The sequence below is a fragment of the Falco peregrinus genome, chromosome 7 (genome assembly GCF_023634155.1).
Source record: "Falco peregrinus isolate bFalPer1 chromosome 7, bFalPer1.pri, whole genome shotgun sequence".
Taxonomy (NCBI): Eukaryota; Metazoa; Chordata; class Aves; order Falconiformes; family Falconidae; genus Falco; species Falco peregrinus.
The window spans coordinates 53168155-53193745 of NC_073727.1; the positions used below are offsets into that span (position 1 = coordinate 53168155).

At 42.4% G+C, this 25591-nt stretch overlaps 1 protein-coding gene across 3 annotated transcripts in view; it reads right to left on the minus strand.

The window, feature by feature from the left end:
- The window catches only part of UNC93A (unc-93 homolog A), a 28199-nt gene extending 10166 nt beyond the window's left edge, over positions 1 to 18033 (minus strand). For all 3 annotated transcript variants that reach the window (XR_003551741.2, XR_003551740.2, XM_005230884.3), the window contains exons 1-7: positions 16830 to 18033; positions 14218 to 14399; positions 13193 to 13422; positions 10030 to 10155; positions 6937 to 7154; positions 5661 to 5796; positions 3949 to 4080 (exon numbers count right to left, since the gene is read on the minus strand). Coding sequence is in view for 1 of the 3 variants with exons in the window: in XM_005230884.3 (XP_005230941.1) it covers positions 3949 to 4080; positions 5661 to 5796; positions 6937 to 7154; positions 10030 to 10155; positions 13193 to 13422; positions 14218 to 14399; positions 16830 to 16916 (1111 nt within the window). In the remaining 2 variants the exon portion in view is untranslated. The remainder of the gene's footprint in view (positions 1 to 3948; positions 4081 to 5660; positions 5797 to 6936; positions 7155 to 10029; positions 10156 to 13192; positions 13423 to 14217; positions 14400 to 16829) is intronic.
- Positions 18034 to 25591: the final 7558 nt, after the last annotated feature.

Below are 25591 nucleotides of genomic sequence, written 5' to 3' on the forward strand. Positions count from 1 at the left end.
CCCTGTGTTATCTTCTGGAAAAGGAGTAGTGAGAAGAGTTTAATATAGGAAAGTTACTGATCCCATGACAATTCTATGTGTAAAGATTCTGGCTTTCAGCTAGTACTTGTTTTCCCTTGCTATTTTGAAGCCTTCTTTTCCAATCAAAACAACGTAAGGACTGAGTGAGAACCTAGTCCAAGGTTTAGCTATAGGAAGGCGTGACTCGGCAGGAAATTTCTTGTTTCCAGGATTCATTCCAGGAAAGCTACATAGGAGCACAGTGGTGGTTTGGTGGTTTTACTTCGAACTTAAACATTCGTCATTATCACAAACACTGTCAAGTGCAGTGTGGTGCAAGTTGCCAGGCTGAAGTTTTAGCAGGACCTGCCAGGCTGGCTGAGTGCAGAGGCTGCTAGGTCTGAATTCTTGCAGGTCACTTCCATGGAAGTTATCCTCCCTATTTACCGTTGCCTGTTTTCCCACTCCTTCCCCTGGTACTAGTAGGCATGGGTATATAACAGGACCGCTGGAAATCAATCCCAGACTGATTCATATCCTTTCTAAAGACGCACGTCAGTCTGGGAAAAACTTTATTTTACTGTAGTCTGCCCGATAGCTCTGCGCTAGACAATTGTTACACCCCAAGCACACTTATTGCCAGTGGGGTAACAATAGCATTTGTGTTCAGGTTAGATAAGAGAGGGCACTATACACTCCGAAATGAATCAGCTTTCATTGGAAATAAGTGAGAGTGTCCACAGACGTACACAAACATATTAGGAAACTTTTGTAAGATGAAGTGACTCACCTACTGGCAGCCCATACATCCTCTAGGGGGAACTCCAGTATTAACTATCTGCAGCAGGCCAAAGCAAGCCATCTTCTGTCACCACAGAATGACTTAAGTATGTGGCACAGTGCCACTGTATTTATTCAATGGTTAATCTACTGAGGCCCAAGCAGCTGTCGTGGGAGCTTGCCGAAGGAAGGACTGCAGAGCTTAGTCCCCAAAGCTGTTTTAGAGGTCTTATCTCACCTTTTAGACTTTGGGGCTGGAAATTTCTCATATGATGTATATCTATATAAAACTGATGAAAAGGAGAAGAGATTTAGTCCTAAATGGGCATTTCAAACTGAAGAACCTGTTTGGGGATGCAGCATTATGGAGTAATGTCACTGCACCTCTCTGATAACGTTTCATGTCATCACTTGATGTTTCATTGTGACAATGTGACAAAGCAAACTGTATAATTCTATAACTGGCAGCTGTGGAACAGCTAAAGAAGGTACAGACAAAAAAAGATACTGTGCAAGCATAAGGAACATTTGGGTTTTTCCCAACTAACACAAAGATGAAATTTGAACAAGTATCTGTCAAGAGTCTGGGAATGGACATGACCTGTTACAGTGCTGTAATAGAGGTCAGTCTTGTCACTTAGCTGCAGAGCTCACTTGCCACCAGGTGTGAAGCGTTGCCCACCATCTGTGCCTCATTGGGAGGTTGGGAACTGCAGCCACTTCCCAGCCACCTTCTCTGACACTTAGGTCCTCTGTACTTACCCCTTTTTTCCTAACAAGGGCATCAGGTCCATCTGTCTCAGGCATGCAGGGACCTTACTGAGGGGATGTCCACATCTCAAAGGACATCTCAAATGTATGTAAATCCCTGAAGAGAGGGTGCAAAAAGGATGAGCCAGGCTTTTTTCAGTGATGTTCAAGAAAAGTGGGCAAGAAGTGGTGAGCACAACCTGAAACATGGGAGATTTCCTCAGAACATCAGGAAAAACTTCCTCACTATGAGGGTGACTGAACACTGGCACAGGTTGCCCAGGGAGGGTGTGGAGTCTCCCTTCCTGGAGATATTCAAAAGCTGACTGGGCATGGTCCTGGGTAACTGGCTTTGCCTGGGTGGCCCTGCTTGAGGAAGGGGGTTGGACCAGGTGACATCCAAGTCCCTTCTAACATCAGCGCTTCTGTGATTCTAAAAGAAGCCAAATGTCTGAGGGCAAGGCTTTCTGGAAAACAGAAAAGTGGGATAAAGGACCCACCTTCCAGTGGAAAAATAAGATATGGCTGTCAAGAGTGTTGGGAAGAAGCCTGATGAGCAGTCAGGAAGACTGGCTGAAGGAGCAGGAAACAAATGAAGAGTTTTACTTCAGAGAGAGCAAATCCTCACTCTTGTCCTTCCATGAACCTCATCAATGAGGGCACTGATTTAAAATTGTACCAAAGGCACAGGACTGTGGGCTGTGATGAGAGAAGGTGCGAGTGTGTCCCTTGTATGTAATAGCTCTCCTCTAAAGGATATGAGCTGGAGCTGCTGCAGGGACAGAGAATCTGGCTGGTCACTTCCTCATGTGTAGAGGCAGGGACCCTACATGTGCTTGAAAAGAGATCACAGTGCCGGGCAAAGGACTGTGGTGTTTTCCCTTTGGCTCTCTAGGAGGGACATGACAATTTATCTAGTGGGCAAAATCATCTAAGCTGCTGCAGCGACCAGAGGGACCAGAGGGAGGGAGGCCAAGACCCGTAAGCTGGTGTGGGCCCAGATGTCTAGTTCTGTCACTTGCATATTCCTATGGCATCTGCCAAATACAAACTTGAGACAGAGGAAAATATTCATGGAATAAGAGGCAAAGTAGTGGAGCAGATGGGAGAGCATTTAACTATCTTTCTGACTTGGGCTATGGCATTGATTTAAAAAGAATGTGACTGACAGTCATGAGCAGACTTTACTTCATCATCATAGACTATAGCTCTTTCTTGCCCATTCCAGCATTTTAGAGTCTTTCTTTAGTGCCTGTAAGAGAATTTCCTCTAATTTTGACTAAGGGAAAAATTTGACTAATTCCTTAAGGAAGTTGGTTTGTATCAGCTCATTATCTGAATTCTAAGTACATAATAATTGCACTATATCATAAAGCAGAAAAAAAGATTGTAAGAACAACCATAATGCACCAGATAAGAAGTCCAATGGTATACTTCCAGTAATAGACTCCTGGGATAACAGTGTAAGAAATGAGGCAAGTATACAGTGATCTTTCCCCTCCAATATCCTCCTGATGCTGGCAATCAAAGACAGGGACTTCTGAATTGGAGATTTCCTCCGGACCACCAGGTTTTAATAGCTCCAAGAACTTTTTCCCCTGAAGTTATGTAAACCCAGCTTAAAAACATTTACATTTTTGGCAATGAATTCCATACTTTGGTTATACATTGTGTCAAAAAAAGCATTTATTTTGAATTCTATAAAGCCTGCTACCTGAGAAATTTATTTGGTGCCACTAGTTCTGTTATTAAGAGAAATAGTGAATTTCTAATTACCTTCTCCATTCTATTAATGATCTTACTGACTGCTTTCCTTACTTACCACTTGTCCAGGGTAAAGAGCTCTATTTTGTAGGTCTTCCTTCAAGTGGAAGTCTCCCATGACTCTGCTCCTTTTTATTGCCTTCTTATGCCTTTTCACATCGATTTTTGAAATGGAGCAGATCAACTACATGGATTTATTTGGTTGCGTAATGTTGCTCTCTGTGGTTTTCTCCTTCAATTTTTTCTAATAACTCCTAACAACCAATTTGCTGCTTCTTTTGTTGCTAGCCTTTGAGATCATTTTTTATCCAGAGTGCTTTCCTTTATTGCAAAAGACAGACTAAATGTATCATTCTTGTTAGGTTTCTAATTTTCTTTAAAATATGTATATTCCTCCAGAATATTTATTCTGAATACCTGTTATCATCTTCTGCAGTGTTCTTCTCTCTTCATCTTGGAAAAAATTGTTTAATGAGTATTTTACTTTCCTATTTCGAACTTGTTCCTATTTCTTCTACTTTCCCATGAGCTGACATATTACTTTTAGAAGCTGTCATAAACCCATTATCATTTTTATGCACACCTTGTTTTATAAATACAAACATGCAGATTTTTATACCTCAATAAATACATTTTATTGTCACCAGGACTTACCATTAGTTTGTGTCTGCCAAATAGCATCAGATAGGCCCCAAAGAGCAGGGAATATGAAAAACACAGCAAGCTGCTTAGGATGAGGTTTCCACAGCAGTAGTGCTATTATACAGGCGGTGTTTGTAACCATGGCTGTTGATTTAGAAAGGAAGAAGAGAAATATAAATGTGATTACAAACAGGATAGATAGTGGTAGATAACACTTCTAAATTCTTCCTCCAACTAGAGCACAAGGCAATCTTAAAATCCTTCCAGTTCAATGAGATTTTTTGCTGACTGAGTTGATATCACATGAAACGTAAGACAATGCAGTCCTTTGACAGCCTTCAATTAGTAATTGTGAGCACTTTTCTGAGCTGGGAGATCCTGGGTGCTGGTATGGCTGTTAATCCAAAGGAGAGAACTGCCACTGAGTAGAAGGGGCTGCTGAAAGACTTGCAGTCACTATGTGAAGCATGTGGGAGCTGGGAGGAAGCACTAATATGCTCTCCTTACCTAGTCCTTAAGTGTAGGTTTTCTTTCAGGACCGCAGGAGACAGTTAAGGATATCTAGAAGGTCTGGTGACTTTTTGTCTTGCTTTTTAAAAGCAGTTTGTAAATGAGCCATTGATTCCTCTGCCCACAGGTGCACCTTCACAGGCTGAGTACAAAGACCATTAAGCAGAACTGAGAGGTTCAGAGGTCTTGCTTTACTAACAGTACAGTAATAATATAGTAATTTGGGTGTAGTAGTACTATTGGGGGTTTTATACTCTAAAATGCATTTCATAGAGTGAGACATACACCTAGGACAGAGACATACAGAAGAATCTCTGAACTAGTCACTGTAAGATAAAGGGCTCCAAATTTCTTCTTCCTTGCCCAGGTTTAAAATTTCCTGTGGACCGTGGAGGAAATGCCTAGACTGTCTAAATGCACATTGACTCAGTCAGAAATGTTTCTAATAATACAGATTACTGTGTAGTGGAAGTAAGATATCAGTACACTTCAGTATGCTTAGTGGGTATAGGGACAGAAATTAAATACTTTTGGGTATTTTATATGCCTCCATTACTATGTTATACACTGGAGAGGGAGATGTTCTTAAATATACAAATCTCATGGCAACATGAAAATTACTGTCCCATACATGAGCCCTCAAGCTGTTCTAGCCTGGCATATGATTTAACTTTATTTTTCTCTCTATAGCACAAGTAGTGAAAACAACACAAGGCCAACCTTTAAAAATTTTCCTGAAATTCCCAAACCGGTTGCTAAAATTTCCAAGTTTACCATTCCCTGAGTTTCAAATCAAAAACTTATCTCATGAGCTTCTCTGTTGCTTTTGCTCCATGAAGGTGAGGAGGTTTCCCCCCCAGTGGAGAAGTCCTTCTCAGGTATAGTGTAGGCCACAACATCTGTACTGTAAGACCATTTATCATTGGTTGCATTACAGCTATAAAGCATCAAAGCTGTAGGGCACTTTCTGAATAGATAGTGCCCTCAAAAGCAGGGTGAACTATGCCACCAGCAAAGTGATGAAAGGCAGTGACCTCACCACAGTGCTTAACTGTGCTGCATCTCTTCTCATGAATGAAGTTTGCCTCCAGATTGACTTTGATTTTAATTGACAGCTGACAGAAAGCTCTCCCTTTGTAGTGCATACAAAGTGGGGAGCACTGGATTTGATATATTACATGAGATGATCAGGCCTTCATGTGACCTTTACATACCTATTGCAAATAGAAGTTTTCTACCCATGAAGTGAGAGATCTTTCCAAAGAGCAGAGAGCAGAGGGAGTTTACAGCTGAGAAGCAGATCATCACATAACCAACATAAGGTATGCCCAGGGCACAGGTCACATAGGTCTGGAAGAGAAGAGACAGTGGTGCCACATTTTCTTCAGTGAAAATATAGAGCTAAGATTCAAGGGTCTTAGCCTGAGTATTCGGTAAAGAGCCAGCACGGACAAGATCGAAAGAGCACAGCTAAAGAGTTTGCTGACAAGTCCCTGGTGTATTGACATAGTTGGCCTTCAGCAGTGATATTCCTAACCTATTTCCCAATCATGCTGGTGCCATGCAAACAGAGCAGTAACAAGCCAAAAAAATCAGAGCACAGCTCACTATGCAAATAATACTCCTGAAGGGGGCACGAGGAATTCTCTTCCCTTCCCTTCATAGCCCAAGAGATGAAAATTGACAGTCAGCACTATGGTCATTACAGAGCAGCTCACAAGAAATGAAGATGACCTCACCTGTAAGAGCATACGACCAACGGAGGTGGCCACAGAGCCTCCCTTTCAATCCATTTAAACAGAGCAGCAACCACACTCTTCTGTCTGCTTATATGTAAGGTCTGAAAGCTTAAGTGTCAAATAAGCAGCTCAGAAAGGTTGCCCCCTTTCTTTGGAGGCTTTCTCAACCAATGTCTGGAGAACACACCTGCTGTATGCCTAGGTTTGTAGAGAAACTGGAGGAGCAGAGGTGGCTTTCATCGTTTCAGTCCTTCAGGGTTTGGACCTGTTGCACTAGTGACCAGTGAGGGCTTTCGGCCAGCCACATTGAGGATTTGCCCTCTTACCGTAAAGGCTGTCAAAATAAAATACGTGGTATGTGTGCTGACTTGCACTTATCCAAACTCTAGGGAAACCAGAAGGAAGGAAGATATAAAAGCTTTGCAGACACTTGGCTTTTCTCCCAGTTTGTTATTTACAACAAGCTGAAGAGTTTGAACCTGTAGCTCTCTGCTGTGGCCTCCGCTGGTGAGTTAAGCTCTCTACAGCATTATTTTTGAGGCTGTTCCAAGGGACATATTTACTGCTGGCCTCTCCTGTTTGAAGATGTCACTCAGAGTTCATTCAAGTAGAAGTAAGCAGTAATTTAGCAAACCACAAATCACCATGGAAAACATCTTCATTTAACAAGTAAATATAGATCAGATGCAACAGTAAGACACAAAGACACAAAAAACAGTCAGGCAGAAATAGTTTTCATTGTCATCCACACCTTTGTGTAGTCACCAGCAAGAAATCCCTGTTCAAACCCACTGTACATTGTCAGAGGGATTAGAAGACACTGTCTTTTATCTTTAAGATGCTGGAAAGTTGCTAGGAACGTAGACCAAAAGGATGTTGTCTCTAGTATTTCATTCTCAGTCTCTGCTTGATCCAATTTGATCTGGTCCAGAAATATAACAATCAGCAACACAGCTAGCACACCACTAGCTGCAAAAACAAACCAAAACATTAATGAAAAACTGAGGAATGCTGGAAGAATGATGGGAAGTCGCTTGCTGCTGTTATTGTTCTGACTTAGTGCTTAGGTCTCTGTGGGATGTTTTGGCAGATGCCTTTGATTCCGCTTCAGTCTAAAGGCCATTTCTGTGTAAACACAGTGGGCTGATCTACATTCACATCTTCTGCATACAGCTGTGCACCTCGCAAATCCCCTCAGTTTAGCTGTGGCTGGCCTGTTGTGACAGCCGCTGGGCCAGCTGCACGGCCACAGAGGGTGATGGCTCACCCTTCCAGGGCAAGCCCAGGGCCGCAGGGATGGGGAGCTGGCCAGAAGCAGCTCCCTCGGGAGCTGTAAAAAGGCTTTACATCAACACAAGAGAGGAATATTCACTTCCAGTGCCAAGGTTTTCATGGCTAGGGGGAATCTTCCTTCAAATACATGGAAAGAAAAATAAAGGACTTGAAGTAGAACTGCTGTCTTGGATCCCAGTATATGTTGCTTTTTTTCTTTTTCTTTTTTTTTTTTTTAGGTCAGCTTGGAGCCGTGCTTTGAGTATGGAATATGTGCTATATTAAATATGATAGTGAACAACTCTGGATGACTTGAAAAAGATGGCAGTTACAGCTTTGAAGCTATAATTTCCTAGCAGAAGCAGTATATGAAAGAATACGTGGGGCAGTTAATCATAAAATGGTCATGTATGTATCAGTCTAGGTTTGTTGCTTGTGGAGAGAATCAGTGTGATTTTTTTTTCACGTTATCAAGTAGGTAACTGTGTCTCATGATATACATGAAGCAGCCACAGATTCACAACTAATTGCTTCGTTACAGATGCCAGGCATGATTATGTTTCCTCTCTTACCTATGCTGACTAGAATTCCATCCTAGTGGAATTCAGAGTAACAGGAGAACCACACACCTTTTCCCATCTACTTTCCCTGTTTAATGTGCTCCTATGGATACAGTGTATGGGCATGCTCTTTTCTGTGAACTTTTAATGTCCAGATACATTAGCAGATTTTCAGTAAATTGCCTCAATTTCTTATTGCTTATTATTTCTCATCCATGTCTCCTAGAAGGAAATTTTATTCTCCAGTGTCCTGGCTCTCCACCGTGGCTGAGCTGTGAACCCTTTGTGATGTAGGTCATTTCGGTTTTGCTAGGGTGTTTATTAGTGCTTATGGACTGCTTGCTGGACTTATAAGGGCAAGAGCAGAACATCCGCATCTACAGGACAAATATTCTAACAAATATGTCCAATGAATCAGGAACATTTGTAGGAGATAAGTAAATGCATGGCTTAATAGTGGTTGGTATGAACATAAATAGAAACATCCACGGTCCTTGAGAAAACTAAACAACAAAAGACTTATCCATTATTGTCTCCACCCAAGCTGGGCAAAATCTGTATTCAGCAACCAAATAGAGGAGACATCTTAAAAAATGTCTGTGAATGAAGTATTTAGCTATGCCATTTCCCTCAAGGTAGGAAAAGACATATCTTTTATGAAGAGCTTAAAAGAAAAATGAAACCCTACCGATGCAGGGTCAGTAGACAGCAGGGCTGCATTCATTTTGCATGAGCAAAGCCTAAGGGAGTGTTGTATATGTTAGTCATCATATTTAAATTTAAACTTGTGAGCCAAATCTGCCTTTAGCAGAAAGGCATCAGCTCCAGCACACTCTGGAAGGGAAGTGAGGGGATATGTTTTGCATTTTCTCACCCATTAGGAATGGAGGCTGGGGAAGCAGGGAGGGTTTGCTGCAATGCCCTTGTCCAGTGAGGGCTGGCTCTAACCAGATCACATACTCGCTGTTGGAGCATATGACAAATTCCATGCATCTGTCTCAGCGTAGAGAGTACACCTATGTGCAGAGACTGCAAAGATATTTTAATAGAGCTAAGGTGACATGTTACCTTGCCAGATACTTCCTATTTATACAGAGAATAACTTGTTTTGAGCCGGATACTTTTTGAACTTTCTTCACAGAATGAATCTTTACAGATCTATTTATATCTTTCCAATTTTTGATGGCATCAGCTTTCCTTGTCTTTGACTCCTCCTAGCCTTATGCAAGGAAGGCCTATAGCAGCTGTAGCTACTAAACGGGACATGCGCCAGTTTGCCTAGTGCTTCTTTTTATCTTCGCCTTTCACACTAAGGTATTATAATTCAAGCATCACAGCTGACAATTGACTGCAGTTGTAAAATCTCAGCAGGGATCCAAAAACCTTCCCCCAAATGATTGCAGTTCTGGGAGCCGTGGTTCTGGTCCACCTCTAATTACAGTGCAATTTTTGTGCTAAAACTGTTTTACACATGGCAGGACACCAGCCAGGCATCCCCAGGTGACTAGAAGCTGGTGAGTTCAAGTACCACTAGCTGGGCTGCTCTTAGCATCTTGGACCTCTGCCTGCATATATAAATCTGCCCAATGCCATCAGTAACTAGTTCACTATTGCTTATCCTGAAGATGGTGAATTTAAAACTGTCTCAAACATAACTGGATAAGCTGCTGTAATCCTCTAAATGCCATGTGGGCATACTTTTGATTCTAGCCTGTAGAGCAACACTGACTTTGGTTGAAACAGTGGGGTCACCACACTGGGTTTCAGATTGATTCCAGATGAAAAGTGTAAAGAATGTCTTGTTCCTTTAAATAAAAATGATACAGCACTGGAACAAAGCATTTGAAACTATTTAGGAAGGAGTTGTTTACATCTCTCACATATCTTATTTCCTTTTAGCAAATTGGATTGAAGGAGGAAGTTGGAAACTTGATCTGTAAAGTCATACTGGGTTTCACAAAGAGTAGGTTCCCCATCAGTGATATTCATTAAAGACTGCGTGGGTTACTTACCAGTGTAGGTTCCTAGCAGAGTGTAGATTAAGGAGCTGGAGGATTCTGCTGACCCGGTGGTGTTGGTGGTATCAGTCATGCAGTCATATGCTCCGCAGCATGCCAGGTTTTCTTCTGAGATTTCCACTAATTCAGTAAGAACCAAAAGAAAGGCAGGTCACAGAAGAGATCAGATGAGTACACACTATATGTGAGGACATAAGGAGAAGGGAATCCAGTGCTTGGTGATTGATCCTGCTTTCAAGTTCTTCCTAATTAGAGATGCTTAACTGCAGAATCCCCTTTAACACACAAAAATTCGGTTTAACAGAAACAGTTGCTCAAAACAGAACACTGAATTGATGGGTACATGGAGTCATAGACTAAAGCCAGAGGCTGAAATCTGAATTCAAGCTCAGTTTGCAGTATTTAAAGTTCCAGCATGTATCTGTACCTCTTAATCATAATACCCCACAAGACAGTCCTTCAGTTTACAACTCCAGTAAACGGATCGACAGCCAGAGCACATGATTCCTCTCCAGATAATTTCTGTATACATTATAGGAATGGAAAGCAGCTCAAGGCATCTTTTTGTTTTATAAATTCAAATTATGATTGCCCACTAATGCAGTCTTCCAAGAAATCAATTCTTCCTGGCTTTATTATTTTATTACTGGTTTTATTACTCTTTGTGAACATACTTGAAACTAGAACAGTTTGGCAGGGTTTACAGTAAGACCTTTGCTTTGTTCAGTCCCACCTGTGTTGTGCTGGGCACGTGTCAAAGCCATACACATGCATGCACTCATGTACCCTGTGTGAGACCACAACACCGTGCCCACTTCCTCCAGTACCTTTTCTGTAAAGAAAAAATACTAACCAAAGTGTAAACCTGAATAAGCTGCGTAGTGGGGGAGGGTGGTCAAAAACCCCATACAATTATTTCTATGCTTTCACTGAAGGATTTGTCACTAGTCCAAGCATAACAAAGGGCAAATACAGTGTACCTTAGCTGATTCCTTAAACAGGACTTGATCTGTAATTTTTCAGTTAAGGTTATTGTGTAACTACTTTTAGTGTGCTTTTCCCCATTGCTTGTGATTAAAGTTACTGCAATGTGAATCAGCCGTTTATATAGCTTCATAAACAAGTTCAGGTTCAACATCAGATAAAACCTAATAACATAAAGAAGGAAATCATTGCCTTTCTTTAGCCAGTGGCTACTGCTATACAGTTTTGAACAAACAGACCCTCAGCAAAATTACCATATGCAAAAGGTGAGTCACACTAGTGAGGTGTGGAAGAGTGTAAAACAAGTTTTTTATCTGTTCATGCATCATCTGAAGATGAAGATGTGCATGCAATTAGTGATATGGAAGCTGCAAGGCAGCTCCGTTCCTCTGGAAATAAGGCTGAAACATTGATGAGTGACAAAGGGTAACTCTTGTAATTTATATTGATTACTGTCTTCTGTTGTAGTATTACCTCATACTGTAGCGTGCCTTGCTGTGTCTGATGCAGTGATGCAGGCGTTGTGTCAAGTGTACATATGCATCTGTATTTTATGCATTTTGATTCTGCAAATACATACCATATCTTTCCAATTGCTCAGTGAAATTATATATCTTAAGTACATGGACAATATGGGTGGATATGTTAGAAGAGAGCAGAAGAAGTGAGTGGCTGGAGATCCTTACCCCCTCGCCCCCCCAAGAAGCACCCTCTAGGTCTAGGTTAAAGCTGAGTCTCACTGAGAAGGCATAGTTGGGAATTTTATGGTATGGCTGCTCATCACTGTTGTGAAGATATGTAAGGCCTTTGGCTTTGAGAGCTGTTCACAGCACACCACCCAGGAACGCAGCATTTCCTGAAATCCAATGTAATTAATATAAAAGAAATAAAAGAGTTTCTTTAGAATTTAAAGGAAGATCCCCAGATGTAAAACTAGGAGGGGATTCGCAAGACTAAAAAAAAAAAAAGAGTATTTTAATCCTCCTAATATGATATGTGCTGTGAAGCAGAGGGGAGTAAAATGGTTGCAGTCTGTGCAAACCCCATAGCTGCACCACAGCCTCTGCCCTGCAAATGAAATCAGAAGAGGCAGTCCCTCCGAAGACATTGTGTGGCTCACTGATCAGGTCAGCAGGGCTCTGTTGCGCTTGATACAGTCCTTTAGCATTCTGCTTCGATGGTGTTTCATCTACAGTTGCTTGGGTTTAGAAGAAGCATGATTTAGCCTAAGTATCACACTTTGTGACGAGTACTTTGCCATAAACCCAAGGATTCAAAGATTAAAACGTAATTCTAGTTCCCTGACATTTAGTTTTAACCTTATACCTATTTGAATACCCTCCAGAGGACATACTGTTTAACTGAGCCAGGGAAGAGAGGTAACTTCTTGCTATTCATAGTAGCAGTGTATATGGAAATCACTTTCCATGTCCATCCTGTTCTGAATTTGACAGGATAGGGAATTCATGGGAGACTGCGATGACAATACACTGTAGCACTTTGAATCTCTGAAGTGGCATCCAAGTATTAATTTATCTTCAGAACTGCCCTTTTAAAACTTACATCAATTACAAGCATGGGAAACGAGGGCAGCACTGTTAAGTGATTTCTTCAAGCTACATCGGCATCTGCTGCCTGAGCCTGAAATACAGCAGAGGAGCCCTGGCATGCAGACTCCTGCCAACAGCTTCTTCTGTTCCTTGACAATTCTGTAAAGCACTCATTTTCAGCAAGCACCAGCATCAGCTTGACTAACCTTGAATGTTTAACAGCAAATTAATCCAATACTACAAGCTTCGTGAAAGAGCTGCTTCAGTGTTTTGCCTTTTGTTTTAATCCACTTTAAATGGAAGTCAGATGTGAAAGACCGTCACTGCCATCCAGCCTATCTATGCTTTATAACACAGGAGTGGAATTCAAAAGGAATTCAATAGACTTCTATTTTTGAGCTAGTTGTCTGAACCGTCTTTATAGCCGATGAAGGGTTGATAGAAAATAGACACTTCCAGAGAGCAATTTAGCCCATGTATTTTAGATATCTAGAGCTAACTCCCATCTGAAGTGTCTGTTTTCACTGACTATGAGGGCTCAGCTACAGAAATCTACCTTTTAACTGTCTAGAACTAGCAGATGTTTATAGAAAGAAGGGCCAAGATTTTTAAATATATTTTACCTTTGGTAGAAGCTTGACTAAATATCAAGGATGAGATAAGATTTCCGCAGATGCCAGAGGACTGAAATATCAGAAAGAAGACCCCAAAGTATTGGTTGATAATGTCTTTCCCATTTTTTCCTGCTTTCTCAGCGTATAAATTGCCAGCAACAGTGAGGTAAGTGCATTTGGCAGACCAGAGTGGTGCTCCTCCTAAGCCCAGGATCACAGAGGTAGGGATTAGTGTGTACCTGCCAAAGAACACTTTATTTAGCATAGTTATTATCCATTAGCATAATAATCATTTACCCAAAGATCCAGAGGCAAAAAGAGACATCAAAGAAATAGATTTCTCCTGTGTGTGATTCAATAAATCTGTTACATGGAACCAAGAAAGGGGCAGTCCTAAGAGGTTTAGGATGTGCAAGCACCCCCTGCTGTGTCCAGGGGCTAGGCCTAGGCTGGTCAGCTCTGTGCTTACGTAATGGAGAATTAAATTGCACCTGCCCTTCAGAAGGTGGATCACAACAAATTTCCTTTGTGGAGTTGTGTCCCCTGCCACTGGAGAGCTGACGTTGTTCATCCACCTCTGAAAGGGCAAGGGCAAGGCAGGAGCTGGCTTCCTCCTGTGGTCCTCTGCTCTCAGAGCCACTGGCTGGAAGGCAGCCTTCCCTTCAGTCTTTTCAAAAACAGTCCTAAAAGTAATTTTAAACAAAATCTCTGTTCATTTTTTGTTTGTTTGTTTGTTTTGTTTTATTTTGTGTTTTTTTTTCCTTTTCTGAAGGGAAATCTCTGCTACACACATGAGCTAAAGAAGCAGCTTCAGGTAGGTGGATGGATGCATTCTTTCTGGCTTTTTGCACATTTTCACCTCTCTGCTTCACCTGCTACTGGATTTGTTTATCCATGTTTCTTGCAGGTAACACCTTTTGCATCCAACTTTCAAATCCACAACAGAGAGGTAGCATAGGAATTAAGAAAAAGAGTTTTGCCCTTACTGTTTTTGTTCAAACACAATAGACAGGGTTAAAGTATTTAAATTGTACCAGCTAGCATAGAAGTTCCCTAAGGAGAATGCGATGTAGCAGCACATAGAGCCTGTGATGGTCCACTTGCAGCCCAGCTTCTTGATGAGGATTGGAGGGAGGAACATGGATGAGAAGATGAGTGCAGCATAGATAACACTTAGGGAAGCAACGCCCAGGCCTTCTTCTGAGTGGAGACTGCTCTGCATGGACAAAAACAGTGGCTGAGACAAATTTTATCACAGGGACATGTTATTATGGCATATGGAGAGAGGCTTCAGGCAGAAATAGAGGCACACAGAAGCTGCGGCTGTGTAGTACTGTCTCTTTTCCCCAAAGCAGCCTGATTATGGATTCATGGTTTCCCTCACAATGATAGCCCATTTGTCAAAATACGATGCAAAACCAGGTGAGGATTGCTTAGAGTCAAAGCCTTGGTAAGTCAGATTTTAGATTATTTAATGTAATTCATTCGAGTTTCTCTTTGAAAACAAGCTGAATGAAGGGCAACTTCTTTTCTTGGCCTTCACTTTTTGTCTCAGGCAGGAATATCCTCAGATCTGCATTGCAAGGGCTGACTTAACAACAGTGGAAGATTATTTACTTTAAACTATGGGTCTGCTAATTTCTAAATTCTTCTGAGGCCAAGGTCCAAATACATTAATATGTTTTCAGCAGCCCTTTGTAATTGGAAGTAATTGATTTACCCATATTTTCTCAAGGGAGGAATAACATTTTACTGATCTAACCAGGTTTTATATTTTTACGCTCCAAATAGTTCTCCTCTTGGCTTGACACTGTGGAAGTTGCAATGAGAAGATCAAGATGCTGCTTAACAGTGTTTTCCTGTTTGTTTTCATTAAAAGCTGACACAATCCAATATGACTTTGGAAGGGGGAATGGATGCTGGGAGGGTAGCTTTGGAGAGTGCTGGAGGAGAGGGGGGCGGCTGGTATTTGCACTGAACATTTCCAAACACTTCCAAGCCCTGTGGTGGCTGTGTGGTCCAGCCATGCAGGACAATGGTGGCAGCTGGGCAGCACCCTTGGCAAGGAGCAGGGATCAGGACCGTGAGGTGAGGAGGTGCTCTGTTGAGCAGTGTCAACACATTTGAGAATCAGAATGGTTGTTTTGTAAACAGGCAAAGAGCTTTCCTGGTAACAGAGATCTTATTTCTGAAATACCACATGCCTGGTTTTGTCAGCTACAGCTGACAAATTAGAAGCCAGGCCTTCAAAATCATATAATTAGCTGATTTGTTACTGGTTTCTTTTGTGGGGTTTTTGGTTTTTTTGAGGCTTTTTTGGTGGTGGTGATGGTAGTGGTTGGGAATGGAAACAAATGAATAAATGACGAAAATTTTCAATGTTTCTCCTGCAGGCTCCAATATGGTAAAATAACTTATTGCTGATTGCACCTTAGCAAGTCCTCTTTAACCAGCAGAACAAAATGAAGAGAGAAGAGGGATACTTCATGAATTGGCACCACTCCCTCCTGCAGCATTAGGGAGGCTTTATGTTCCAGCACTTAACCTGAGCGTGCACCGTTTCAGGTTATGGGGCTAACTTGTGGCTTCTTGGGTTTGTCTTTCCCCTGCCTCATTAGTTTGCCCAGCTCATAACATCTCCATCCACTTTTGGGACTGTTTTTGCAGAACTTCCCTGAACTCAGAATCTGACAGTGTCAGCAAACAGAAACTGCTCAAGGAGGGGAGGAGATGTGCAGAGCAGGGCCCTCTTCCTGGAATGAGGTCAGCTCCTTGTTATTGCAAACAAATACATCATGGTATGTATCAGACTCCACCTTTAAAACATATAGATGCCCACACCAGTGAGAAAATCCAAGCTAATTGATCAGGGTCATATTTTAATATCCTGCCTAAAGTTACTCATGGATGGCTTATATCCACTTATTTGTTATCAGACCAGCAGAATCTTCTAGTTTGAGAAGTTCCTCCTTGTGATTATCTACTCTGAAGTATTCATAGACAGCAACAGTAACCCTTAGTCTTTTATTTTGGCTGTGCTAAACCAGCGAGATCTGATGGTATTCTGAGCCTTCAAGTCATTCTTGAAACCCGTCTCTGCTACTGTGGTTTAAGATGTTCATGCCAATACAAGCCACAGCTGCCTTTGATTTAAAATATTTTTTTTATTATTATGTTATATCATGATGCCAGGAATTATTGTATTATTTATACTTCAGTCATTTAATGGATTTGGCATACATTTTTATTATTCCACGTTGCTGTATAATAATAAATATAAAACAATTTAGAAATATTCAAAACAAACCCTTTCCAGAAATGGAATTTGTTTTTCATTTTGCAATGTCTTCTTTTGAGAAAAATCTCAGAAAAATTTAGTTTTCACCCAAACAACTTTTATGGGCCTAAAGAAGTAAGTCTGACACGATTATTCAAACTGTTTGAGAAGTACTAGAATAAAATATTTAAAAAATGCTATGGATCTGGATGACAAATACTAACCTGCAGCCAGCTGATGTCCTAACCCACCTCATAAAAAATAATTGCACGTGCCTTCCTCCCAGAAACTGTGGAAAGACTGACAGTTTTTGCACTACCAGGTAGGTGGCCTAATGCCCTGCCAGCCAGTGGGAGATACTCCGCTTACCTGTAGACTCTGGAGTCCTCCATAAGCAGTGAAGAGAAGTAAAAATCCAAAAGATATTACCAAAACATTCTTAAGATTCCTTTCCATGTTGATTCATACAAGACAAAAGGTCTGGCAGTAGACAGAGCTGATCCAATTATTCCAGGGGGTGCACTGAGTTGGAGAAAAACAGCTTATGTTTCGTTGGAAGAGGTCACGTCTCACTGCACTGGTAGTGGAAAAAGTTGTTAATTATTTGAGGATTGGCCAATGAACTTTACTTTTACTGATACTGAAAACTCTTTATGGAATTGTTACTCATTTACCAGTTGTGACAGAGGCAATAACGAGTGCTCCCAAAGGACATCTATCAGGTTTTATTAGATAGGTATAAAAGTCACTTGCAACACTTGGACCAATTTTAGTCTTGCAGTCATACATTATATGGCTCTCTGCTATCACTAGCAAAGGAGAAAAATGCAAGCAGTGAAATGATGCTCTGTCATAAAGATACACTAATCCATAAAGGGCGAAAACTAAAGGATCATACTGAAATCCATGTTAGGCCAATTGCTCAGCTAAGGTTAAGGAAGCATACTAGGAAATGAGATCGATTGTGTTACAGCGTTGTCTGTACACCAGCTCTATACCTGGGCAGTGCAGCGAACCAAAGTTGCTGGCTGCTTGGCAAGCGGGAGAGTCTTCCTCCTTGGTGAACTCTGTGGCTTTGGTGTTTCAAATTGACTAAGTCATACTCATGAAGATCACTATTTCCCATCTTTCCCATCAGCCCAGAAGCCAAGAAGCATGAATTTAGCAGGTACCCAGAAAAAACCCAGCCTTTGTGGGATGCACTTGCCAGGGCTACCTGATTCAAGGAGTGAAAACTTTCCTCCTAGCCAGCCCACCTTGCCCTGCGTGCCCCTGCTTTCCCCTGTTTTCAGAGCCTGCCCTTTTGAAACTGCATTGTCCTTTTGTTCTTGAGGCACTGACCATGCTGCAAGTCCTCACTGAGTTTTTGAATATTCCCCTACTGAGCAAAGTCCTCTTTGCCCCTAAGCCTGGCACGTCGAACAGACCCTTCCTGCAGCTGTAGCAGAGGAGAGATTTGAACTTGGGAGCAAAGTGGAATCCCAATAAAGTCCGTGCTATAACGTCGACAGATTCAAGCGGAGGTGGTCTTTAGGATGTCTGCAGTGTCTGGTGGCAACGCACCGCTAAGACTTGATCTAAACCCCACTAGGTGGCACGGTTTTGCTTCCCACGGGGACACTCCGGGGGGGGGGGGGGGGGGCGGAAGCTTTAACGCATTAGTTCATTTAATACATTAAAGAGGTCACAGCTAGTTTCTACTTCGGAGAAAATTCCAGTATGTGATTTTTTCATTTTCTTCTTTTGTCTTATAATCTTCTTGAATGAAATAGCACAGAAAATAAAATCTTCTAATTCTCTGTTGTTAATGGCACTTCTATATTGCAAGCCTAGATAGTGAAATGCTGGCTTTTTGTTTTCCAGACTACTATGCTCAGCATGCAAACACTTTCAAGTATATCACAATGCTGCTCTTGTTTTGCAGTATTTGTAATCCTCTACAAGGCTTATAAATGAAACTGGTGGTAGTTTTTCCAGTCTTTTTAGATTTGTAGACTCTTGCAATTTTCAGGTCAAGACATTTCAGAAAAAAATTATACCTGGTGATAACATGCTTGTTTCTGGTTTGGATCCCATAGAAACAGTCTGCAAAATTTTAGGGGTTTGAGATCACAGGTTTAAAACCACTGGAAAAATGAATGAGAAAATGTAAGAATAATGCTTAACCTAAATAAAAGTATAATTATCACCTGCTCCAGCAGAGGCAAGAACCAAGGATAGTGCAAAGTGCACTCAGTTATAAAAGGCTTTATTTTAGTGCTCTTTCTTGACATTAGCAGTAATAACAACACAGCTTTAAAAAAATCAGCATTAACTGGATGCTATTTTTAAAATGTAGTGTTGGATAGGTTATCTGATCAGCAGATCTGCTGCTTCTGCTCTGGAGGAATTCTTAACTCCTCAGTCACGTCCTCTCAGCAGCACAGCCTTGAAGAGTATACTGGGGAGGATGGTGGGGGGGGTTGTGGAGGTTTTTTTTCTCTCCTTTCAACTGATCAAAGACATTTCAGCCTATTCCACATCCCTTGCCCAGAGCTGTGGCTTATCCAACTGCCTGGTCCTGAGCCCCTCCTTAGGAATGTGCAGAGTCTTTACCAAGGTGATCTGATAAGGCAGAGGATCTCTTCCTTTGGTACCAGGCAGCGGAGGCTCTGGCAGGCCTGCTGTGTATCACCCTTGACACCTCTTTCATTCTTTCTGCCAGCCTAACTAAGATTAAGTGACCCTCAGGAGATGTGCACTGCATTTTGGGCCCAGCTTTCCTATAGGAGACTGCAGCCACCAAACTGAAATGCCTCGCAGAATGCAATCACAAAAATGTGAGATAGAAGAGGCTAGTTAATTGATGACTCCATCCCACAGCTGATTACGTTTGTTTTCCCATGTTTATTTTCTCAGTGTAAATAAGGACAGCCTTTGCTCAAAAGATTATAGTACCAGAGGCTAATCTTCGGAGGGGTTTGCGCTTCATAATTATAATGTCCCTATTTACTCTTGGCTGGTTAAATATATTGTTTAGGCAGTTACTTTAACAACAATAACAAAAAAAATTACCCTACACCCAGAACACTCACCGTAGGATTTCTGCCTTGGGAGGCTTTTAATTGATTAGCTCCTTGGTGGTATACGATGATATCCTTTGAGTCTATCTGTAGAAAAGATGAGTATTTTTATATGCCAGCTGGCCCATGGTTTGGCCACCCACATAATATGGACAAGTGTTGCAAGAGCTGTTCTCTGAGCTGACCCTAACTGGCACTGGTCTCCAAGGAGCTGACACTGACAGGAGGTGCAGGGGACATGTGCTTGCCCATGGATGCCTCCAAACAAAAGGATGGGAAGAGGGGAGAGTGGACATAGAGTCTACATGTTCCAAAATTAAACTGATTCTTCCCCTTTTTCCATGGTGAAGGCACTACAGATGTACTAGAGGGGAACATCAGCCTGCTGTCCTGAGCTGTAGCAGTACTACCAGGCCCTCAATATGCTGTCTGGCATTTGGAGCCCTCAACTGTGGTAAAGCCAGCAGATTGCATGGTCCTTCTTGGTAAGCTACAGAAAACCACCTGACTCACACTCCCAGCCGGTTGAACCCATGCTGCTGCTGTTTAACCCACCCTGTTAGACACATGAGCCCTATAATGTCTTTCCAGAGACTAAGTGGGACAGTTGGGACACTCCTTTGACTAAGCTACCACTGCCCCAATTGCCCACCTCCTGGGGCTGTCACACAGAAGACACCTTTCATGGGCTGCAGCAGTGTGAGTGTCCTGAGGCAGTAAGGTACTTCTCCAGAGAGTGGGGTAACTGTAAAACATAAGGTTGGTGCGCCAGGCAACATTAAATGGTCTAGATGTGAAAAATCTTTCACAGTTTGCAGATGGCATAGGAAAGTGTGGCTGAATCCTAGGACATGCCCAGGCACATCTAACTACTGCAGCCACTCTTTTTTCCCAAAGTCCTGTTCTCCCAGGAAATTAGCCTGTCCTGACAAACCTGCAGTGTTCTCACCTGCCAGCCCAGTGCCCGAGTTCTCCATTTTGATTAGCCCCTTCAGAAGAAAAGGGGCTAATTAAAATTCAGGGCTGCTTGGCCCAGGCTGCCTACACGGCGTTTCCTTTCTTGCTGCAAAAGCCTGGCCATGTTGCTCTGTTCTTCCCCTCCTCCTTCACCTGCACTGGTGCCCTGCTGATTTTGGAATTGATACAGGAATGGCTAAAACTGATGCACGTGCCTTACGAAACCCAGCCATTCCTGAAGGGGCTTTAGAAAATACTGGCTGTTACATGTTGAGAGAGGGTCACAACTCAGATGTGAGGTTCATAACGCAGAGCTGAACAGATTAAGCAGTAAAAGCTGGTTTTGCCTGGGAAGGGGGTCGGAAGGGACTTGCTGGTCAGTGAACTCTTACCGGCCACAAATCGGAGGAAAATAATTTTTGTTGGGCCAAAGGCTTCAGCAGTGTCAGTTGCTCCTGTGTGCCTTTAAAGGTCTAAACATCTCCCCCTCCTCCAGCATTTCAGCTCTAATTTCCAAATTTCTTGTATTTTCCTTCTCTCCTTTCAAATACTGCTCCTTTTCCATCATGCAATGCATCCACAGATGCTGTCCTTTCATCTGTTCTCCCAAGACCCCTCTACATGCATGGCTGCATAGACATTGGTATGCCATTTCTGTCTGAATCCTACCTGGAGGCACCAAACTGTCAATCTCAATCTCCCTTTATGTCCTTGATGTATGTAGTCCTTCCTTACTGCTTTTTTCCTTTTACTGTTCCCTAGCCATTACCCTGCCTTTGTCTCTCTGCTTCTTCCTTCCCTCATCTCCTGAGTGCCAATGGACTTTTTGCTTCTTAAGGGAGTTACCTGAAAACTACTGGTGATGTTCCCGTCTCACAGACTGCTACACTACTTTTAGCCTCACTAGCTGTAAGGTCTCTCTCCCTTCTCCGTCAACACTGCTCATAATATCTCATGAGGCTCTTTTCCAGCCCCATCATCTATCACTTAAGGAAGAGGAGGGCACACGCCTTGTTTTCTGGGCTGGGAGCCAGCTCATGGTAGAAGTGGGACCAAATGGAAAAAGAGCAGAGAGGGTGCAGGCCATAGGCTTGGATGAAGTTGTGACTTTTCTATCAGGAGAACCACATGGGAGACTTTCCCCACAGGACACTTGTCTGCTCTGCTAAATGCAGCTGTCTAAATAACCAATATAGCCTCCATAATAAAGGCAGGACTCAGTTTAGGATAGGATGACGTGGCTCCAGTCCAGGTTCACTGCCATGGTTTAACCACAGTGCCACACAGGTTCTCACTCCCCCACAGTAGGATGGGAGAAGAATTGGAAAAAGGTAAAACCTGTGGTTTGAGATAAGAACAGTTTAATAACTGAAATCAAGGAGGAAAAAAAACAACAAACCAAATCCCAACAATAATAATTGTAACTAAGAGGAGTGTGAGAGGGAGGAATAAAAGCCAAGGGAAACAAGTGATGCACAATACAGTTGCTCACCACCTGCTGACCGATGCCCAGCCAGTCCCCGAGCAGCGATTGTCAGCCCCTAGCCAACTCCTCCCAGTTTATATACTGAGCATGACATTGTATGATATGCAATATCCCTTTGGCTAGTTCAGGTCAGCTGTCCTGGATGTGTCCCCTCCCAGCTTCTTGTGCACCTACTGACTGGCATGAGCATGGGAAACTGAAAACTCCTTGACTTAGAGTTAAGTGCTACTTGGCAACAACTAAAAACATCAGTGTTATTAATATTATTCTCGTACTAAATCCAAAACACAGCATTGTAGAAGTGTTTCTCACTAAGAAGAAAATTAACTCTATTCCAGTCAAAACCAGGACACTCACTCAAAAATTATGAGACAGAAAAATAGTTCCCGTAACTGTTAGGCTTCTTATAGATGTTACCTCCTGTGATTTCCATCTCTCGTGGTGGGAACTTTCAATGCATGAACACATCTATGAAAGCGTTCACAGACACTAAGTCTAACCTTGGGAGAGATTCAAGCATTTCGAAGGTAAGCCCCTGCCCCTGTGTGGCAGACGACCTCTCTGCAGAGGACACCTAAGGAGATCAGCCTCTCCAGGCTGACAGCTTCCCCGTGAACAACCCCCTGTTTCTCCATCAGAAACCAGTATTGCATTCATTCTCTTATTAAAAGGTGCTTTCATCTGGTTCAGACTCAGCCTACTCACATTTTACCTCCTTAAAACTGTTGCCTGACCACTGACATTGTACATGCGCTTTGTCCTGCATTTTGGATGTTTTGAAATAGCTGGGGTAAACCCATTTCTATCCTAAACCAGTGGCTGTGACTCAGTTGGTAAGACTTAACACCCTGTTACGATCAACATGCCACTGTTGTGATCTGTGCTTTTGTAACGAAAGGCTGGGGAGGCGGGTCCTGCATATGAACAATAGACTTCTGTATGGCAGCGGCTCTGAAGTCTTAAGAGCCATTTACTGGAAACTGCTGGACTGCATACTGGTTGTTCAGATGAGCATGCACCACAAATTCCTTATACACATCCATGACGTGGGCTGGGAGGATAGGATGGGACTGTCAGCAACCCAGACCCTGTCCTTTCACCTTCCTTTTTTAGTTCAGAGCTGGCTGCTCGTGTTATTAATGTCCACTATCAAGCTAGCACAAAAAAAAAGGTCTATAATGCTTAGCCAGGAAGCCCCTGATTTTGAAAGGCTATTGCAAAGATTTGTGACCAGTTTATCAGCTTGTGGAAACAAAAGGGGGAGGAGAATGGGGCTTGATCCCAGACAGCGGGATAGCTTAAAGGCGTATCAGTGTAGCATTCCCAGGATGTGGAGGTTCTCGCTCTCCAGTGCCTGCCACCTTTCATTTGTCCGTTGGTTGTGCCCATTGGGTGGACACTGATCTAAGAGAATATTTGCCACCTATTTACCAACTTGCCATCGATGTAAATATCTATGGCAGATAAAAGGAAAAGGTAGCATAGGTCTCTCTCTATAAGCCTTGCTCCCACTCGCTTCAGCTTTCTGTCACTGAAGATGCTGTTACTACTATACGAGCAGTAGCTACCGAGCTGCAGAAGTGTAAGCAGGGGCTCTTGAGAGCGGAACATAAAAAAATGGCTGTTCTGTACAGGCCGGTGTGCAGTATGGCATGAGAGAAAGGAGTTGTTATAGGCACAAGAGATCTATTAGAATTAATCAGAATAGGCAATTTTGTTGTTTTCTTTCCTGCAGTAAATTTTGAAAATAAAACTTCTTCCCTGTCCCGGTAGGTATCACTGATTGCCTGGGGCAGGGGGTTACCTGTTTTACCTGGCCTTTTTCGTGACAGAAAATATGAGGAAGTTCCATACCCTTCCCCTGTGGTGACAGAGAGTCTCTCGCACGTCTGAGCAACAGACTCTTTCCCTTGCCCAAGTATTGGTGAATCATGCAGCTGTCCATGACACTGTTTCTCTACCAGCTATCCCTGTCCCTTTTCCTCCCATCCACAGCCCTGCCTTCTCCCACACACATCCCTCAAGTCTCAGGCCCATTAGTCTGCATCTCCTTGTGTTCAAACAAATCAAATTACCTTTTCAGGTGGCTTCCTGTACTTTGAAATTATGGAGTTATGATAGATCTCCCTGGAAACAGGTACCAGAGTCCAGGTGGGAACGTCTTGGCGGTTGCTGCTCTGAACAAGCTTCACATTTCACATCTGCTTCAGGGAGACTAGCAAGCCCTCTGTGTTATCTTTAATCTTGCGCTGATCTTTAAAGAAACTGCCCCAGTATGCTCATGAGGATTGCAAAACTCCTATCCCACCCTTCTCTGGAAACTCCTCCTCATTTTGTTAGTCCTTATGTGGGCCCTGAACCAAGAAACAATATGTTGGAAGACAGGACAGCTACAACTCCACTCTTGTATATCATCTGAAATGTGAGTAATCACTGTTTTGATTGTATTCTTGTTTGTCTATTCATTTCTTAGCAACTGTTGATATTCCACCAAATTGCCCCTGCCTCCAGAGAAGTACTGAGATCACTGATCAGTCACTCAGTCCATTTCACAGAAGCCATTCCATAACTTCAGGATGGTGGACTATCAGTCACCTCCAGCATGGTGTGGTGGACACTTAGTGGGGACTTGAAGGTGAAAAGTGACATCCTGTTACCACTAATTCCTTAGTCATTTAGCAGTACCACAGGAATAGTCACTGCATACAAATAGTTTCAGCCTGAATTGTATCTCTGGAAAGTCATCATTGTTGGTTTTTTTCCTATTAAATCACTCACAGATTCTGTTCCAGGATCCAGTGCAACCACTGGAAGACTGCTGGCTTTGGCAACAGTAGATTCAGTCCTTCATATGCCAGTGGACAATCCCCTTGGCTTTCCCACATGAGAGAGTTAAAGCTTGGTGAAGTCAGCTTAAGCAGGAGGCTAAAGACTTCCGAGCATTGTAGAACAACTCTGGAGAAATGTGGAGGAAAAACGGCGAGCTTAGTGGGCAGGAAATCTAGAAGCAATATCTAGTTCCTAACAGACTGCTAACTTCAATAGGCTCTGTGAGAAAAGGCATTTCCATTCTCTTTGCTAGATTCCCTAAGGCCAACAAGCAGACCAGAGTGGACAAAATATGTTTGTGGCTCCTTAAAAAAAAAATATATTCAATATACTTGACTGTCAGAAATTACAAAAAAAATACTAAACATGGATTTCTCCTTGCCAGTCCTCTGGAGGTATGGTAGCTTTAATTATTCAGCAGTAAAGACTGACTTGATTAAGTCTTAAACATTCTGTTCCAGAGCTAGCTTTTTAAGTGACTATGTGTTTTTCTTAAACAGACAAATAGGAAGAAATCCAGAGTATACTACAGAAAATCTCAGTGCCTCTTCATTGTGAGATGCCTACCCTGCAAGGGAGAAGAAACTTAGAGAATAAAACCACATCATACGGAGAGGGAGCACCAGGGGGTTTACTGGAGTGGTTAGAGAAAAGCCGACAAGCTAGTGGCCTCTTTTTCTGATTACCAAACCCTTAAACAAGAAAAATCTTCACATCTTCTTGTAATGATCAGAGGCAGAAGATACACATTCACACCTCTCTATTAAAAGACCAGAACACACGTGAAGAGGGTTTTA